Here is a 21,767-nt window from a genome sequence, read left to right on the forward strand (position 1 = left end):
AAATATATAATAGTGTATTTTTAAATGTATTTATAGTTAATTAAAAAATATAATATTGTACAAAATATATTTATAAAATGTAACTGTTTCTTGGGAATAACCCTTATATGGACCGCAGAGGTGTTTTTCTTGTGTTTTTGAAAACTCTTCCAGAACAACTTGTGTCTGACTGCTCTTTGTAATAATGGCTGTTCTGTAGCAAAAGTCTTCAAAGGCTCTATTGTGGCAGCGGCTCTCAGTCACCATTCACTGAGTAATGGGCTCTGAGAGGCAGGGACGGGACCGGCCGTATTACACACAGGACGGGTCAGTGCTGTCAGGTCAGAAGGTCAGACTGTTAAAATGCTAAAATGTTCTTTAACTGATTTTTACACGCTTCAGTGGTGTGCAGCTTCGCCAAATCTCTTGGAAGGACATTCTACATCTGATCCGCACACTGACTCTTGGTAATTGTGTCTAGTTTAGTTGGTTACAGTCTGGCACATGCAGTTTCAGGAGTTTTCCTACCACTTTTTCCCCAATTTTGGGTAAACTATTCCTTTAAGTCCCATCAAAACATTTGAAGTTGTTGATTATCAGAGGTTATGGCTGTAATCCGGTCACAACTGTGTGTGTTTGAGCTCATGTGTCCTTTCATCTCAACTTTCCCTTCTACAGCAGTGACACGTGTGTGTTTTGATGTGTCTGGCAGGTGTCCTTACAGCCTCACACACACACACACACACACACACACACACACACGCAAACACACACACACACACACAGACGCACACACACACACACACACACACACACACATCAGACAATAATGTGCAGGAAAACGCCCGCTCAGTCTGTCGTACGGAGATAATAATGACCTTTCCCTCATCACAATTTCATTTACAGATATTAATACCGCAGTCGAGTCAAATAGGAAAGACCGCTTTAGTCTGATGACATCAGTTTAAAAGTATAACCTTCTGTAACACCCTAGCAACCGCACTGCAATGTGTTATATATCAAATATAACAGCAACAACATAGCAATGCACTGTATATTCCATTTAGAACACTGCAACCCCATAGCAATGCCCTAGTAACAAGATAACAATGCACTACATATACCATTTAGAACACTTTACCAAACACATAGCAACATCATATATAATGCACTATATTGCTTTTCGAAGACCTTCCAATGACATCGCAATGCACTAGCGAATACAGTACATAGCAGTGCACTAAATAACATCTAGAACACCTTAGAAACCACACAGCAATGCACTAATAACACCTAGAACACTTTAGCAACAACATAGTAACACCATAGCAACCACATAGCAATGCATTAGCAACTACAGTACATAGCAATGCACTAATAACACCTAGAACACCTTAGCAACAAAATAGCAACGCCCTAGGAACCTCATAACAATGCATTGTATATAAAACTTAAAACACAAGACCAACCACATAGGAATGCCTCCTAGAAACAACATAACCATGCACTGTAAATTCCATTTAGAACACTTTAGCAATCTCACAGCAACGCCTTAGCAACCACATAATAATGCACTACACATCCTATTTAGAACACTTTACCAAACACATAGCAACGCCCTAGCAACCACATAACAATGCATTGAATATACAACTTAAAACACCTTACCAACCACATAGCTATGCCTTAGCAACCACATAGCAATGCACTATATATACCATTTAGAACACCTTACCAACCCCATAGCAACGCCCTAGCAACCACATAGCAATGCACTATACATAACACTTAGAAGACCTTAGCAACCACAGAGCAACACCCTAGCAACCACACAACAATGCACTATATGCCACTTAAAACATCTTAACAACTACATAGAAATGCACTATATATAATTTAGAACACCTAACCAACCACATAACAACAATATATATACCACTTAAAACAAATTAGCAACCACATAGCAACGCCCTATATATACCACTTAAAACACCTTACCAACCACATAGCAATGCCTTAGAAACCACATAGTAATGCATATAACACTTAGAAGTTAGAACACCATACCAACCATATAGCCATATACATACCACTTAGAACAGCTTAGCAACCACATAGCAACACTAGCAAACACATAGTAATGCACTATATATATATATATCATTTAGAACACCATACCAACCACATAGCAATACCCTTGCTATATACCACTTAAAACACCTTAACAACAACATAGCAACACACTATATCATTTAGAACACCTAACCAACCACATACTGTAGCAACACCCTAGCAACCAAGTAGCAATGCACTGTTTATACTACTTAGAACACCTTAGCAACCACACAGCAATGCACTAATAACACTTAGAACACCTTAGCAACAACATAGCAGCACCCTAGCATCCACACAGCAACACCTTAGCTTCATGATGGCAATTCTTTCATTCTTTCAATCTACAAATAATTAGTGTATCCTGTCACTTGTGTAATGATTTCACTCAAACACTAAAGACTGTTGTTTTATTTGATGGTTTCTGTCTCTGGTGTGTGTTTGGCTCTGTGACTCCAGCTCTCCTCATCTTTCTCCTCCAGATCTGGCCGTGTCGTACCTGAGAGGTCAGCGCAGACTCGCCGAGGACGTCGACTGGTCTTACACAGGTGGGTTGAGCCGAACAAACGCTCTTATTGTGTGGGTCTCAGCAGACTCCGGTGTGGCACAGCACTGGCTTCAACCCAAACGCCTTAGAAAGCCTTTCTCCTGTGAGCGAGAGACAGGGATACGCTAGCACAGGGATCAATGTCCGTTCTCCATTAGAGTCGACCGCTGACCCGTCGGTGCTGGGGATTAGCTGAAAGTCTGAGACACTTTAAGACACTCAAGACTTTCAAAAGAGTAAGTGACATTCAGGATTGTTGGAGGGCTTTGACTTGTGGCTTTTAAATCAGGCTGGAGGACGCTTAGAAAATGGTAGAAAAACAGAACGGGACTGAATAGTTTTGTGACTTTTAGTCCATGACTATTAGACCAAGATTTTAAATGTAATTTTTAAAAAAGTTTCAGTTATCAGTAGAAAAGCTGAAGGTTTAAAATATACAGTCATTCTCTTACCTGGAAAAGGGACCAAAACTGAGTCACTCACTGATGGGAAAACCATCAAAACAAATGTGACGTTACGTTTCCAGATGGTGCCAGTGACTGATGAGATGAATTATGGTAAATTAACCTCAAAGAAAATGTGAAATGAATCATCCAACACAATCCTTAAAACAGTGTAATTATGTAGAACTTTAAAAAACTTGTAAAAAAAAAAAATGTTTTAAATGGTTAAAATAAAATAATTTTTAGATGTGTATTTTAATAAAAATAATTTTTTAAATATTTTTGACAAGGAAATCTGAGACCTGTTTGTTTACAATTTGATTACAATATGTATAATAAACAATATAAATACATATAAATGTATATATTTAAATATATAATTAAAATATATATTTTTAAATATAAGTTTAAACAAATATATCTAATAAAAATTAATTTTATAGGTGTATTTCAATATTAACCTATAATTTATGACAAAATGTAAAAAAAAAAAAAAATATATATATATATATATATATATATATATATATATATATATATATATATATTTTTTTTTTACAAGAAATCTGGCAAACCTTTTAAATACGTTTTTTTGTATTTATTTATTTGATTACAATATGTGCAATGAATATAAACAATATAAAATTATAGCTATTTAAAATAATAATAATAATAATATTTATAATAATAACAATAATAATAATAATGAAAAGAAGTAGTTAAAATAATTTATAAATATTTAAAAATATTTTATAAAAATTGATTTATTTAAATATTTCATCTGCTACTTTGGTACTCCATAGCTGCTTGATTTGGATCATCATATTTAAAATGGTTATGTAATTTATTTTTAAAATTCCTTTTTGTCACTTTTTATTTGTAAAGCACCTTACGCAGTCCATGTCCTTGTGTCTTAAAGACGTCCATAAGATAATCACTGCTGTCACGTTAAAACTGCTGCGAGTCTGCATCAAGTCAAATCTTACTGTCATGTGAAAACTTGTTTGTCTGACTGTGAAGTAGAGTAGGATACGGACTCTGTGTGTGTGTGTGTGTGTTCAGTGAGTCGAAACTAAATGAATTAACATGTGAAAGAAGACTCTTGATTGTGAGGCCCAGCACAGACCTGTGGAGAAAGAGAACGAAACACGTTCCTCTGTTTTAACTCTGATTGTTTCAGTAAACCTCTCTCTCCACAAACAAAAGTGGTCAAGCTTGAATGCTAATTTGTTCATAGACTCCTGGTTCTTCAGCTGACAGTCACACAGTGACTCTGTAATGCTTCAGATTCCCTCCTGATGTGTGGGAAATGTCTGTTTTTTGTTTGTTTTATTGCTCTTTTTATTATGCACTAATTGTGAATAAAAAAATCAACAGATACTGTGGTCACCCGATTAAATTAGCAATATCCCATGAATTATTCCACAGCATGTTGTTTTTCTCTCCAGATCCTCACTGACAAACTTTATTTTCTTCCCTTTTCTTCACTTCTAATCCGTATTAGCATCCATTACTGTGGGAACATTTAGGTAAATGTAACAGTCCAGATAGCTTTTAGAGTTAAAATTACAGAATTTTTTTTTAATTACACCTAAAAAAATTTGGAACAACTTTCATTAGAAATGAATAAATAAATAAATGTTGCAGATTTTCATTTAGAAATAGCTAGTAAATGTATTTGTTTAAAATGTTAAATATATGAATATTTCCTAATATAATATACATTTTATTATCTAAAATATGTAGAATATATTACATTTAAAATAAATATATTCTTAATATATTTCAATATTTCAATACATAAATGTCACTAATTTTCTTTAAGAAATTGCTCGCAAATTTATTTCTTGAAATATTTAAATATATTAATATTATATAATATATAGTATCATACATAGTATACAGTGGTGTGAAATTTTATTTTTTGCATATTTGTCACACTTAAAAGATTTAGATCATCAAACAAATTTTAATATTACACAAAGATAATGCAAGTAAATACAAAATGCAGTTTTTAAATGATGATTTCATTTATTAAGGGAAAAAAAGCTGTCCAAACCTACCTGGCCCTACGTGAAAAATTAATTGCCCCCTCCTATTAAATCATGAAAGAACTGTGATTAACCACATTATTTTAGAAAGCTGAGTTAAATTTCACTAGCCAAACCCAGGCCTGATTACTGCCAGACCTGTTGAATCAAGAAATTACTTAAATAGAACCTGTCTGACTTAAAGAGCAACACATCATTCCGCGATCTTAAGAAATTCATAAACAGATGAGAAACAAAATAGTTTACATGTATCAGTCTGGAAAGGGTTATAAAGCCATTTCTAAGGCTTTGGGACTCCAGCAAACCATGGTCAGAGCCATTATCCACAAATGGAGAAAACTTGGAACAGTGGTGAACCTTCCCAGGAGTGGCCAGCCTACCAAAATTACTCCAAGAGCGCAACGACGACTCATGACCTCCAGGAGGTCATAAAAGAACCCAGAACAACATCTAAAGAACTGCAGGCCTCACTTGCCTCAATTAAGATCAGTGTTCATGATTCAACAATAAGAAAGAGACTGGGCACAAACAGCATCCATGGGAGAGTTCCAAGGCAAAAGCCAAAAAGAACACAAAGGCTCGTCTCACATTTGCCAAAAGATATCTTGATTATCCCCAAGACTTTTGGGCAAATATTCTGTGGACTGATGCAACAAAAGTTGAACTTTTTGGAAGGTGTGTGTCCCGTTACATCTGGCGTAAAACCAACACAGCATTTCATAAAAAGAACATCATACCAACAGTCAAACATGGTGGTGGTAGTGTGATGGTCTGAGGCTGCTTTGCAGCTTCAGAACCTGGATGACTTGCCATAATTGATGATACCATGAATTCTGCACTCTATCAGAAAATCCTGAAGGAGAATGTCCGGCCATCTGTTTGTGACCTCAAGCTCCAGTGCACTTGGGTTATGCAGCAGGACAATGATCCAAAACACACCAGCAAGTCCACCTCTGAATGTCTCAAGAAAAACTAAATTAATGTTTTGGAGTGGCCAAATCAACGTCTGGACTTAAATCCAACTGAAATGCTGTGGCATGACCTTAAACAGTCCATTCATGCTTGAAAACCCTCCAATGTGGCTGAATTAAAACAATTCTGCAAAGAAGAGTGGGCCAAAATTCCTCCACAGCGATGTGAAAGACTCATTGCCAGTTATCGCAAACGCTTGATTGCAGTTGTTGCTGCAAAGGGTGGCACAACCAGTTATTAGGTTTAGGGGCAAGCACTTTTTCACACAGGGCCATGTGGGTTTGGATTTTGTTTTCCCTTCATAATAAAAAACTTCATTTAAAAACTGCATGTTGTGTTTACTTGTGTTAAATTTGTTTGATGATCTGAAACATTAGAGTGTGACAAACATGCAAAAAAATACAAAATCAGGAAGGGGGCCAACACTTTTTCACACCATTGTATCTTATAAAAATTATATATGTATTTAATTTAAAATATAATTTTGAATAAATATATGTAATAGTAATATATTTAAATAAATGTCACTACTTTTCATTTAGAAAGTGCTAGTAAATTTATTTCTTGAAATATTTAAATATATGAATATTATCCTAATATAATATAGTCTTTAATATTTTATATATATATATATATATATATATATATATATATATATATATATATATATATATATATATATATATATATATAAATTAGAAAATTTTATATAAACTTATATTATATATCTTATGAAATGATTATATATTTTTATATAATTTTTAACATAATTTTAACATTTAAATACTTCAATAAGAAATACTTTATATTTATATTACTTTCAATATTTTAGAAATAGCTAGTAAATTTACAAAGAATTGCAAAGAACAGGCAGGTAATGCTTGAATTAAATGTGAAATTTTAAAATAGAAAGACTGTAATAGTATTTTTGTGTAAAGTGTACACCAATAATTTTTTGTTATATTTACATATTTTTTACAGTATAGCCGTTAAGGTTTTTACATTTCATGGGAAAAGCAAATCCCAGAATGCCTTGTGACGGGAAAAACATATGTAATATGTACTGATATTTGTATATTTAATATTTCATCTAATAGTTGTGTGCTCATGTAGAGCGTTTCAAATCAGTCATTTATGAGGCTCAGTTTGAATCTGCATGCAGCTGTCTATGTAGGCAGTAAACGGCTGGACTGCTCACTTGGTTTCGGGACGGAGTTCTTACATGATCATGGGTTACTGTAGCATGTCAGTCCCCCGTGGAGCCTGTTTTCCAGAGCCCAGGGGTGTATGATTCCTGCCGCTGGCGCGGGTCCCGTCTCCATCTGCTGCGGGGGCCGTCGCTCTTTCCTCTAATCATCTGAACGCTCTGATAACCTGCCGCCTCCGTCCTCAGCTGCACCTCTGCGTTACTGCTCATGATCTCACTGAAGACGTGATGTATGAACAAATACATATGTTTCTCTAGAGCAAATGGGTAAATGTTCTGTTGAAGTGTGAATTACTGATCGAACGCATTTCTCTATGGTGTACACAAGCTTTGTTGTCATGGATAACGGCTCCACGAGTTACTCACATTCACGCTACATCCTATAGCAGCTGGTCATCCTCACAGGATATAATGAATGTTTTATATAAAGGAAAAAACAGTGAATATAATTATATATAAGTTTAAACTTAAATAATTTGCAACATTCATTTGTTGAAATATATAATATTTAACTATATGAATATTATCTTAATATATATTCATATATATCTTGTATAATATATCTTATAAAAATTATCTGTATTATTTAAAATATAGTTTTAAACATATATTTAATATTAATATATTTCAATAGTTCAATAAATAAATGCAGCTAATTATTTAAGTTTAAACAGTCCTCTTTTGTTATTATTGTTTTATATTAAATATAGTTTTAAATAAATATATTTAATATTATTATATATAAAAATTTGATAAATAAATGTCACTATGTTACGGTGGTGTTCACTAATAAGGCGCACGACAAGGAGTAGAACAAATAATAGTCTTTTAATAATAATCCACTGAAGAATTCCAGGAGCAAGGGGTAACAAAACACATAAAGCAAACGTAATAGCAGACAAAGAGGGGTGGGAGAACACAGGCTTTAAACAATCAACGTAATCAAGGGGAACAGAAACAGGTGTGGAGCTAATTAACCAATAAGGAACTGAGGAAACTGGGTCAACATGTGACACACTAAGTTTAAAGTATTCAAGTTTTAGCTTCACACACACACACACACACACACACACACACACACACACACACACACACACACACACACACATCTTTTATATTAAATATAATTTAAAATAAATGTCCTTAATTATTTAAGTTTAAAATGTAATGCATTGTAATTTTAACTTTTCTAAAATTAAATATAAATATATACAATTTAATTTATAAGTTAAAGTCTCCCTGTAGTCAAATATTTTATCCCTTAAAACCTATCTTTGATCATCAAAATTACATATTTAAATGTTTTCTTGTGAAAATAATTACCAACGTTTATCATATTAATATTACATATATTTGTATAAAATTATATTTAATATAATAATACAAATACTAATATATATATATATATATATATATATATATATTTAATTTAAAATAAACATGAATTGCATTTTAAACTTAAATAATTAGTGACTTTTAATTGTTAAACTATTTAAATATTACACTATTAAATATTTTTATTTTAAATATTTTTTTAATTATATTGTAGCCTGCTATTCAATTGTTGACCATCAGAGAAGGTGTGTGTTTTTGTGAATAGTTGCTCCTTTATGAGTTCACAGGCATTCAAATGGGTTGTTTGCTCTACTTCTCCTTTGCTGACTTTCTTTTGTGGAAACTGTTGTGGATAATTGGCTGGTGAAATCAGACTGAATGTCGGTGTGGATCAGGGTGTCATTATGGAGGGGGAGGAATCCACAATAACCATTCCCGTCTGTGATTGTTTTCATGTTCGTTCCCGTGCGCCATAATTCTGCGGACCGCTTCAAAGGCCGAAGCACATCCTAACTGTTATTGCAGCCTTCGATCGTGAGCGATCAGACCTTACGTGCTGTTAGAAAAATAGAAATATTCAAAATGTCAGAGTGGCCCAGAGGTCTCAAAATCCTTGAAATTACTTCAGGCTCTGCGTTTATGCCACATCCGCAGACCAGCGGTTACCATAGCAGCAGCGCTTCTCTTTGATTACAGCGTATCCATATATGTGTGTGTGTGCACGTGTGGCAAGCCGTTTAATCCTCATAATGTTCAAGTATGTTTTTTCGTGCTAATAAATGTCTCATAAAAAAAGTTCATAATGAATAGGTACTGGTATCTAATGTCTAAAGTTTTGTAAAAAGCTACTAGTACCAAAGCACTAGTAGCTAATGAATAAGTGCTAATAGCTAAAGAATAAACACTAGTAGCTAATGAATAAGCAATAGGAAAGGTAAGCGCTAGTGTCTAAAGAATGAACACTAGTAGCTAATTCCGTAAGAAAATTAACCACGGTTTTACTACAAATAAATAATAATAATAATAAAACATGGTTATTGTAGTTAAACCATGGTAACCACAAATTAACCATGGTTTTGCTACATTAACCATAGAGTTTAACCATGGTATTTGTATTAAAACTGTGGTTATACACAGGGGTTAAATTGGGATTTGTTATGTGGGGGGGCTCTATGGTATTGAGCTTATATATATATATATATATATATATATATATATATATATGTGTGTGTGTGTGTGTGTGTGTATATATATATATATATATATATATATATATATATATATATATATATATATATATATATATATATATATATATATATATATATATATATACACATTTAGTAATTTAGCAGACACTTTTATCCAAAGCGACTTACAAATGAGGACAATGGAAATATATATGTATTATGTGTGTGTGTGTTTTGTTTATTTGCAAAGATGATTTATTCTAATGCAATATTCTCATCGGTTTTCTATCAGCTGTGACATTTGTAGAGGGCATTTTCCCACTAATCTCATTAACTTTCATTTCAAATTCTTACATTTGATCTATAAATTCAATTATAATAATGTGATTGTTGTTATCTATACGTTATCAAATTAAATCATTTACACTGAAAAATACAACTACATTAAGGTGCCAGTAGTGAGCGTTTAATGAGTGAGTCATAGTCATTGAGTCGTTCATTCAAACGATTCGTTCAAACGGCAGATTCATGGCAGATTTATGCATGGGCTAATGATACTTTGTCTCAACCGATTTGTTCAAAACACGGAATCATTCAGCAATGAATCGGATGGTTGCTTTGAGATGCACTGTGGTTCCGCCAAAAATGTAAGTCACCTAATATTATTGTATTTGCTCATTGAACTGTTTATAGAACTATTAAACAGTCGTAATGGTGAGTGATGTTGCCTAACTAACTGTATTTTAAATATAAAAACTTTACATTTTGAATTTTTACTTCAGTATGCTGAGTTTCTTAGTGTTGTGTTTTGATTTCTCCTCGAGAGCTGCGTGAACCTCGCCTCAGCAGCGCAACCTTATACTGTCAACAGATGCATTATATACAGTATACTATATCCACTATTCACCACTTCCTCATGTAATGAAATCAGAATAATACTTGAGTTTTGGTGTTTACATAGTTATTTTTGGTTATTGATGTTTTAATCATGTTACTTGTCTGGCATTAATGAAGCGTTAATGTCATGCCCTGGAGTCTATGTGCCGGGGTTTAGCCCCGGACGGCCCCGGCCCAATTTAAACCCTGGTTATACAAATGGTAATCAATCCGCCAAAAAAACATTACTGCACTTTTACTATAATAAACCATGGATAATTTTCATAAGGGATAAATATGCATTAGTAGTTAAACTAGTAGCTTAGAACTAGTCGCTAATGAAGAATCACTAATAGCTAATTAATTAACGGTAGTAGCTAAAGAATACATGCTAGTAGCTAAAGAATAAGTGTCAGTAGCTAAAGAATAAACATCACAAACTAAATAAGCGTCAGTAGCTAAAGAATAAGCACTAGTAATTAATGTATGAGCGTCAGTAGCAAAATAAGCATCAGTAGCTATAAGCGCTAGTAGCTAATGACTAAGTGCTAGGAGCTAAAGAATAAGCAGCTAATGAATAAGCACCAGTAGCTAAAAATAAGCATTAGTCCTTAATGGCAAAGACACTAGTTGATAAAAAATAAGTACTAGTAGTATGAAAAGAGATGCTAGTACATTTTAAGGATTAAATGTTAAACCAGCTTGCCATATCGTGTGTCTGCTGGATCCAGATGTGCACCGCTGTATCCTGACAGACTCATAGCTCAAAACACTGATTTCCTGTTGAATGTGGATCCATCAATCAGGCTAACGGCTGACGTTTGTCGATATTAAGTAGCTCGCGGATGTAGTGCTTTCCTCACATGGTGGACGTGATCCTGTATAGCCTGTTAGGGATGTATTAATTATGTTGTAGTTTAAGAGGGTGAAGAATTGCCACCCAGGAGCTGAAAGTGAAATCACTGTGAAAATATACACGCTAATTGTCCTGCTAAGGAACATTAGAGCTGATAATTCAGATCTAGCGTCTTAAAGACACGTCCTCGGGGACACTTTTAATAAGCTGTGTTTATGTGTGTGTGTGTGTGTTTGTTCAGTGATGTGTGACCCGTTGCCATCTGCTCTGTGAGTTTATCATCTGCTGAAGTCAGTGTGATATATCATAGTGCTCGGTTTATGTGTTCAACACCACTGCAAGTGGCATTATTCTGCTCTGATCAGCACTGACTCTTCATATGCCATACCATGTGCTTCGGTTTGCTGCCATATGCCATTGGTTTACATTTTTGGCCTTTTTATTAGTAGTGTACAATAGAGATATCAGGAAATTTTAGATGGAAGAGGATCAAGAAAATGTTGAAACCCAAATTTGAACCACAATGTTTTAGAAAAAGCACTGAATCCAAGACATAGGCTATGCTTTAATAAAATACATAAAATAAATGTTAAGATATTAACCATAACTTTTTGTCTCTTTATAAGAAATATAATGCAGAAAAACCTTCTATCTGCATTTTTGAGCTTACAATTTTAATAAAAGGGTAGCTGACATGCAGCTATAATATAACTATAATATTCATATTATAACATTATATTCATAACATTATATATATATATTTTAATGTATTATTTATTTATATATATATATATATATATATATATATATATATATATATATATATATATATATATAAAATACAAATTGTTTTTATTTTTATTTATTTATTGTTATTTTGTATTAGTGTTCACCATCAGATAAGCGTTTTTTTTTGTGGATAGCTGCTTTTTATATTATATTATATTATATATTATATTATATTATATTATATTATATTATATTATATTATATTATATTATATTATATTATATTATATTAATTAAAATGTGTAATAAATGTTTAAAATAATATAAACATTTAAAATAAACATTTAAAAATAGTATTAATATTAATATAATAATATTATTAATGCTATTTAATAATACTTAAAAATATTAAAGTTGTTTTTGTGGATAGCTGCTCCTTTTTGTATTTCTTAACTACATTTTATAGCATTTTTATAGTTCTTGTATAATTATTCTATATGCAGTTTTGATCTCATAGTAACTGAGAGACTATATGCAATATTTCTGCTTTCATAAATATTTAATATTTATTTTTTTAATTATTAAAATATATTAATATAACCACATTGCATTTTTAAACAAAAAAGCAATTTAAAAGGTTCCAAGGCAGAAATATATACCAGTTATAAAACTTTTGCCTTATACGTTCACATAAATTGACCTAAAAATCAATATAAATTCAGGTCAATATTTGGTGCATTAATTAACACAGCATATTTTTACCCGATTTGCTGCAAGACTGATGTCTGACAAATTGCTTTTGTAAGTTGCTTTGGATAATTTGCTATTATTAAGATTAGATTATTCACCCTTATTCTTAACAGGCGCCCTGAACCAGAAGCACTGGGCAAAGAAATATCCGGTGTGTGGCAATGCCAGACAGTCTCCCATTGACATCAGTGAGGAGTTCACGCAGGTCAGGGTTCAGTACCAGAACCTGCAGCTGGAGAACTGGGACCAACAGACCACTGAATCCACCACCATCACCAACGACGGCAAAACAGGTCTGTGCTGTTTCCATATATGATGAAGGGCAGATGAAACGTGTCTGGCATTTGAATTCCCTCTTTTAACCAGCACTCAGTGAAATTACACTGACATATTAACTCCCCAGAGCGATGGCCTGCGATGAGTGCAATTACAACCTGAGATTAATCACTGGCAGTCTAATGGAGCTGCTGAAGAATCAAATCTACTGGTGTTTCTTTCTCATACCTGTGAATGGCAGCTGGTCATCTTTTAGAGGGTCTGTGCTTTTACAGGAGCACAGGAGAAATCTTTTGAATCTTTTGTTCTGATTTGACACTGTGAGAGTGACGGATTATTCCAGCACAAAAGGCAAAGCTTAAAATGAATCTTTTATCAGAGATGAAAGCTGAAATATGAAATATGAGCAATTAGGCGTGCTGAATGAAGAACACAATTACGCGTCAAGCGGTCCTTGAGTTTGTGTGTGTGTGTGTGTGTATCGTGTTTCTCAGTGGTAATCAGTCTGAACGGTCAGTACTTCATAAGCGGAGGTGGGCTCAGATCCAGGTTTAAAGTGGGCAGGATCACGTTCCATTGGGGCCGATGTAACGCCACTTCAGACGGATCTGAACACAGTCTCAACGGAAACAGGTTCCCCCTGGAGGTAAAGTTCACCTCACGTCTAAATCGCCATAAATCACTCTCTGTAAGATTATGATGATAAGATAATGATGGCAATGCATTCAACAATGTATTTAACATCCATAATATCCATAAAATCCATCCGTGACATAATCATAAGTGTAACAGTATTCAGTGGAAAATATTCTGGGAGGAATTTAATAGAATTTAATGTTTGAATTGTGGAATTGTTGTTGTTGTTGTTGTTGTTATTATTATTATTATATTTACCTCTGTGACACTGTATCCATAAAAATTCCAAATAAATAAATAACTAATAAATAAATAAATTAATGAATAAATAAATTAATGAGTAAATAAACAAAATCTAAAGATTATCAAAATAAATTAAATACCTTCTATTCCAAGTATTTAATATGGATTGATTAATTTAAAAAGTATAAATTGAATTTTCAGCATAATTTTATTTTATTTTATTTTATTTTATTTTATTTTATTTTATTTTATTTTATTTTATTTTATTTTATTTTATTTTATTTTATTTTATTTTATTTTATTTTATTTTATTTTATTTTATTTTATCATTACTGGGATATGTAATTAAACATATCATGAAAAAAATGAAATACCTTCCATTCATTGAATTTCCAGCAAAAAATAAATAAATAAATAAAATAAAACCAAATAAATAAATTAAAAAACAACTTCCTTTCCAAGTATTTAATATATCATAATATATCTCATTACTGGGATATGTAATTAAACATAATGAAACATAAATTAAATATCTTCCATGCATTGAATTTCCAGCAAAAAATAAATAAAAGGGTAAATTAGGTCAAATGTGATTTTATGATTTTACGTTGACTTTAAGCCAAATTCATGCTAAAAATGAAATAGAACAGAGTTGTCTGTCTCACACAGATGCAGATATATTGTTTTGATGACGAGGAGTTTGAATCCATAGAAGAGGCGATAAGTAGCGGAGGAAAGGTTACTGCTGTAGCTGTCCTTTTCGAGGTGACATTTTCATCCTGCGACCATCAAACACACACAAACACATCTGTATATTAACTCATATCTGCAACCTTTTTATCATAATGACCCAAGTTTGGTCTGTTTCTTAGGCCAGCATTGAAGACAACCAGGACTATGCAGCCATCATTGAAGGGGTAAACAGCGTGAGCCGATTTGGTAAATCTTTTTTATAAAGATTACATCCACAAAGCTTTTCATTATTTCAAATTGCAATAACAAAAACACAAACATGCTTGTATTGAAGGTAAAAGCAGCCCTCTGGAAGCGTTTTCTCTGCTGGCTCTGCTTCCACAGTCCACCGAAAAATACTTCATGTACAACGGCTCGCTCACCGTGCCGCCCTGCTCCGAGAACGTGGAGTGGATCGTGTTTAAAAACACAGTGGCCATCTCAGAAACACAGGTCAGATTCTTCTTCTTCTTCCACTTCTGCTTCCACTGTTGAGTCTGTGGCATCCCATAGAACCGCTTGCGGGAAAGTTATGAAATTTGGCACATAGATAAAGAACAGTCTGAACATTAACCACAACAAATTTGGAGTCTCTATCTCAAACTCCCTAGCGCCACCATCAGCTCAAATTTGAACTCATGCTTTTGAACCATAATGGCTGGTAAAAAAATTCTCAAACACAGAAACAAAACACAGTTTTCACCAAAATTGGCTCAGATCATCTTCAGACTGTGCTGGCGAAGAGTTATTAAAAGCTTTTTAATAGATCAAACCAAACTGGGTCTATTTTATTCTTCTTCAGCTTCCACTTCTTCTCCCTCTTCCGCTATTGAGTCTATGGAAACCCACAGAACAGCTTGCGAGAAAGTTATGAAATTTGGCACACAAATAGTGGACAGCCTGAATAGTGATCACACCAAATTTAGAGTCTTTAACTAAAACCCTGTAGCACCACCAACAGCTCAAATTTGCACTCATGTTTATGCTAATAACACTTGAACCATAAGAGCTAGAAACAAAAATGTGTGATTCCGATTCCTTTGCTCAATACGATTTGATGGCATCCTATGACTTTTTCAAAAATCTTACTTTTTCCAAACTAGATGGTTTGTCCAATTTTGCCAAAAATGGTTACAATTCCTCTTCAGATCCATGCTGGGAAAAGGCTATTAAAGTATTTTTGATAGATGCAATCGTTCCTCTCCTTGTTCCTCTTCAGCTTCAACATTTGAGTCTATGTCAAGCCATAGAACCGCTTGCGGGAAGTTGTGAAATTTGGCACACAGATAAAGGACAGTATGAACATTAACCACAGCAAATTTGGAGTCTCTAACTCAAACTCTCTAGCGCCACCAACAGCTCAAATTTGCACTCACGTTTATGCTAATAACTTTTAAACCATGATTTTTTTCCCCCGACAAACCAACATTTTCAAATTCGATCTAGATGGTTTGTTGAATTTTCACTAAAATTGGCTTGGATTATCTTCAGACCGTGCTGGCAAAAAGTTATTAAAAGCATTTTGATAGATCAAACCAATCTTTTATAATTCAAAATTTGATGGCATGATGCTAAAACGGATGTGAGGCTGTAGTTTTGCAAAGCTTTGGCATATTGACAGCAAACCTTGTGTGTATCATTGTCACCCAACACTAACCCCCACTAGGTCAAGAGTGATAAGCAATTACGACCAAATATTTATTTATGGATTTTCAACCATTTTGCTTGAAATCTTCTATAATTGTCTTTGGCTACTAATTTTTGCGGTTGGTCTGTTGCTCAATGCCATGCTTAGCTCCTCATTGTGCCTCTGTTGTCCTCTTGGCCCCTTAAGTGCTGCTTGCAGCTATATTTATTAGTCATGTTTTCTGTGTAACACATCATTTGCCTGAAAAAGACGGATTTATCTCTTGAAGATCAGGCTAGTGAGAAGAGTTTGGGGTCAGTATTGTAGCCGCTGGCATTATTGTGTGTTTGTGTGTGTGTGTGAGAGAGAAACCCCTCTCCTAAAAATGTAGCATGGTGAGTTCATCCCTGACAGCCCCTTTAAGCTATTCTCAAGCAAACGGAGGCGTGCATTAATATTTCAGCTGGCCACAGCCTGACGTGTGGATCAGAGATAAGCTCTGGATGTCAGCGACACAACTTTGCCTCTCTTATCCAGCTGCACTTTAAAGCTGAGTTTTCAGATGCGAGGAGGTTTTTTTGTCATGCGGGTGTGTTGCTATTTTTTCCTTGCCCCTGTGCCTGATCCACTTTAAGCACAGACTGTTTCTTGAGCATGAAATTTTGATGTGGCGAAGTACAGGCATGCTGAAGTAAAGCTGATGAAACTTTAGCGCCGGTTCATTGTATCGCCTGATCTCATTACTGACCCACAACTGCATAAATTCACTCATGCATATAAAGCTGTTCACACTCATTTATCTTGATTTTCAATTTAAATGCAATCAATATAAACAAAATATGTGACCCAGGACGACAAAACCAGTCTTAAGTGTCAATTTTTCGAAATTGAGATTTATACATCATCTGAAAGCTGACTAAATAAGCTTTCCATTGATGTATGGTTCCAAAATTTGTCTGAGATACAACTATTTGAAAATCTGGAATCTGAGGGTGCAAAAAAAATCTAAATATTGAGAAAATCGCCTTTAAAGTTGTCCAAATGAAGTTCTTAGCAATGCATATTACTAATCAAAAATTAAGTTTTGATACATTTACGGTAAAAAATTTACAAAATATCTTCATGGAACATGATCTTTACTTAATATCCTAATGATTTTTGGCATAAAAGAAAAATCGATAATTTTGACCCATACAGTGTATTTTTGGCTATTGCTACAAATATACCCCAGCGACTTAAGACTGGTTTTGTGCTCCAGGGTCACATATAAATAAATAAACTTGTTATATTGTTGTATATTTTCTATTTATATTTTGATTATATCTTGAAAAATGAAAAATAAAAAGTAATATATATTTTTTTGTTTAATATATTACTAAAACTATTTTACAAAATGTAACTATTTAATGAATTTAACAACTTTTGTCTTCTTTATACATTTTATGTTTCTTGATTACATTTTCAGTGATCCTATTTATGTTTTATGAAAAATAAAAATTTGTAGTTTTTATTCATATTTAATATTATTTTAAAATATTTTATACTTTTAACACATTTGACTAAATGATGCATATTTTTAATGTATTTTATATGTATATTGAGTGTTTTTATAATGATCCTATTGTTGTATGAAAAAATAAATGTTTATGTATTTGATTTATTTATTGTTAAAATATTTTATGAAATGTAACTATACTATAATAATACTTATTATTATTATTATTATTTTCTATATTCTTATTTATTTACATTTCTATTATTGTAATAAAACTGAAAGCAAAGTCTGATCTGGATCATGGTCATCTCCTGATTCCCGTGTTTTGTTGTGTGTTTGTAGCTGGAGGTGTTCTGTGAGGTGATGACCATACAGCAGGCCGGATATGTCATGCTGACCGACTACCTGCAGAACAACTACAGAGAACAACAGCAGCAGTTCATGGGACAAGTGTTCTCGTCCTACACCGGCACAGAGGAAGTTCCTGCACCCAGTATGCAGACCACACGCACACACACACACACACACACACACATTGTACAAAATAATGATCAGACAGGAGCGAGGTCAAACCTCTTCCTCTGACCGTGGACACAAATGTGTTGCGCTTTTTAAAACCCTGCAGCGAGTGAGTGTTGCTAGGTAACCCTACTTTGGCGCTTTTCCAAGAAAACAAATGCACCAATTCTGTTTCAAACAGAGCTGATTGAGAAGCAGTTTTGGAAGTTATTGCTATTCTACTGAAGTTACGGCTCCTTATTAGAACAAACTGTTCTGCAATAACATGATATTCTCTTAGGCTCTCCATCTGAATATTCACAATATAACACAGTCTAGTGTCTTATTGCTTAATCTTGCTTTCCTTCCCAAGAAATTAGGCTAGAAATTACTTACTTAGCATTGCTTACTTTTTTTAATAAAATTTTATTTAAAAAATATTTTACAAAATGTAGCTATACTTTTTTAAATCTTCATTATATATTTTATGTTTATTGATTATATTTTCAGTGATCCTATTTATGTTTTAAAAATATTTTTATTTTATTTAAAAATATTTGTATAAATATTATGAAAATATTTTGTCCAAACTTTATTATAATCTTTAATCAATTTTTACTATATTTACCTTCTTTGTTTTTATTTTATTAAAAATAAAATGTATATAAAGAATATTTTTATTTGATATTATTTTTAAAAATATTCTATAAATTGCATCAATACTTTTTAATGAATGTTACTAAATTATGTATCCTTTGTATATATTTTATATTCATATTAAAAATATTTTAATGATCTTATATTGTATGAAAAATAAAAATATTTTTATTTAATATTATTTAATAATATTATATTTTACAAAATGCAACCATACTGTTTATGAATTATATAATTATTATTACTATTATTAATAAATACTTTTTTATATTATTAATTTAAGATTCTATTATTGTAATGAAACTGTACACAAAACTCAATTTTACCAGTAATTTGTATCTCGTGCTGTGTTCAGTATGCAGCTCTGAACCGCAGAACGTGCAGGCCGACTCTCAGAACTACACGGGTATGGTGGTGACATGGGAAAGGCCGCGGGCCGTCTACGACACCACCATTGAGCGTTACTCAGTCACCTACCAGAGACTGCAGGGCAGAGACCCGCCAAAACAGCAGTATCTCACAGACGGAGACCAGGATGTGGTGAGCGCTTTTAGACTTCAGCCATGATTAATGTAACTGTGATGAGTGAAGTACAGTAGGGACATTTCACTCAGCGCTGTAAAAAAACGATCGCTGATAGTTCAAGGTTACACTGGTCCTGATGGTTAGAAACAGGTGTTATGGTATAATATTGTCTTGTTTTTCCAGGGAGCCATTATCCATCATCTGCTGGCAAACAGTAGCTATGTTGTCCAGGTGGTGGCGCTCTGCACCAATGGCTTGACGGGAAAAATGAGTGACCAGGTTATTGTGGACATGCCTCTCGAAGACCCTGGTAATCTCTGGTATCATAAATGTCTGGGTCATATTTTACACCAAAATCAAAACATATTTTAGGACAATTAAGAATGTTTAAGAAAGGATTTTGACAATTATTTTCAGTTAGGTGCATGTACAATAACATAAATGATGAAAAAAATCTTTCTATATTAATAATCTTGTATTATTTCCATAATGAAAAAATATTGAGTATTGATTTTTTTACATTTTATGTTAGAATTGTACTTTACAAATGTGCCTTAAATAAGCATTCAGTAATAATAATTAATAAATCAACAAACAATTGATATTATTAATAAGTATTCATCATGGCAGCATTTGTTTACAGAATTTATGTATTAATATAATAATAATAATAATTGTTGTTATTATTATTATTATATAAATATTCATCATGGTAGTATTTGTGTAAAGAGTTTGTTTATTTATTAATTATATAATAATAATATATAATAATAATAATAAATTATTATTATTAAGTATTCATCATGGTAGTATTTGTTTACAGAATCTATTTATGTATTATTTAAAAAACAGTCTGGTTACAATAAATATACTAATAATAATGGCGACTATTATTATATTATTATTATTATTATTGTATTTTTTTGGGGGGGGGGGGGGTGCTTAATTGTCATGAAAATGTTATACATTTTTGTAAAAATATCTGAAATATCAAAATTTTGGGTTTTGGGGTAAAATATGACACAGATTTTTGTGTGTGTTATTCCCCCTTTTATATAGCATGAATACTAATTCCTTTGAAGTAATTTACCAATATTTCTTTGATCCTGAAGTAAATGAGCCCGATGCCTTTGGCGATTTAACAGAATCAGAGGAATATAATGAGGTGAGAATTTATAATCTACATTCAGAAACAAAATCATAAATGACTGAATCATGAGCATCATGACATGTTTCGTTTTCAGGAAACATCTCCACCTGCTTCCAAATCTCCGCCCGGCCGAAACCTCATCCGTGATTCCGGAAGTTCCATCTCCATCACCACGGCAACGGACCAACCAGGCTTCCTGTTCCCCGTGGTCAGAACGACGCCCATTACAGTCCGCCGAAAAATGACAGAGGAGTCTTCACTATCATGGTCACCTGACCAAAACAAGAGCAGAAACGAGACCAGACGGCCACTGAACAGACTCCTTCCAGAGGACAGCGGCCTGCTTCCTCACAGCAACATGCTGGTCACAGACGTCTACTATGAAGACAGCACCACAAAAACCACACCAGCTCAAGATCAGGACCAAGAAACTTCAACCTTGACGCCCCAAACTTCAAGCACCACTACTAAAGCGGTGTTAAACGCAACCGCAGCAGCTAATGCTAGCACTGGATCGGCCATATCAGCGTCTATGAAGATCATTTCTCAGACCACTCAGCCCCTGTTTAATGGTAAGACCGGCTTTTTTGGGCTGCTTGCTCAATCAAAACCTCACTAAATGCTAACTTGCTTGCAGGGAAATGATGGACACACTGGAAATGACTAGCAGTAGTACTTGGGTAGTTTAGTGATTACAGTGTTTCCCAACTTTATTCATGTGAAGAACTGCTTCATTAACATCACCCATGTGAAAAAGAAGTACACTTTAGAATACTGAAGTGTTTGAGTGCTCATTACCGAAATACGCTATACGTAAGTGTCAACTGAATGTATTGCATGTTAATTGCAGTTAATTTTTTAAATAGTTCAATTTAATTTAAA

The 21,767-nt window shown here is 33.3% G+C and overlaps 1 protein-coding gene across 4 annotated transcripts in view; it reads left to right on the forward strand.

Moving 5' to 3' along the window:
* Positions 1 to 21,767, forward strand: part of ptprz1b (protein tyrosine phosphatase receptor type Z1b) — a 47,535-nt gene that overhangs the window by 11,684 nt on the left and 14,084 nt on the right. For 3 of the 4 annotated variants that reach the window (XM_058772416.1, XM_058772417.1, XM_058772419.1), the window contains exons 2-12: positions 2,574 to 2,639; positions 13,160 to 13,339; positions 13,817 to 13,968; positions 14,871 to 14,966; positions 15,074 to 15,140; positions 15,229 to 15,386; positions 18,398 to 18,548; positions 19,566 to 19,750; positions 19,919 to 20,045; positions 20,848 to 20,900; positions 20,980 to 21,457. In XM_058772416.1, the coding sequence (XP_058628399.1) occupies positions 2,574 to 2,639; positions 13,160 to 13,339; positions 13,817 to 13,968; positions 14,871 to 14,966; positions 15,074 to 15,140; positions 15,229 to 15,386; positions 18,398 to 18,548; positions 19,566 to 19,750; positions 19,919 to 20,045; positions 20,848 to 20,900; positions 20,980 to 21,457 (1,713 nt within the window). The remainder of the gene's footprint in view (positions 1 to 2,573; positions 2,640 to 13,159; positions 13,340 to 13,816; positions 13,969 to 14,870; positions 14,967 to 15,073; positions 15,141 to 15,228; positions 15,387 to 18,397; positions 18,549 to 19,565; positions 19,751 to 19,918; positions 20,046 to 20,847; positions 20,901 to 20,979; positions 21,458 to 21,767) is intronic. The other variant, XM_058772418.1, reaches the window with a different exon arrangement.

The sequence above is a fragment of the Onychostoma macrolepis genome, chromosome 04, assembly GCF_012432095.1.
Source record: "Onychostoma macrolepis isolate SWU-2019 chromosome 04, ASM1243209v1, whole genome shotgun sequence".
Lineage (NCBI taxonomy): Eukaryota > Metazoa > Chordata > Actinopteri > Cypriniformes > Cyprinidae > Onychostoma > Onychostoma macrolepis.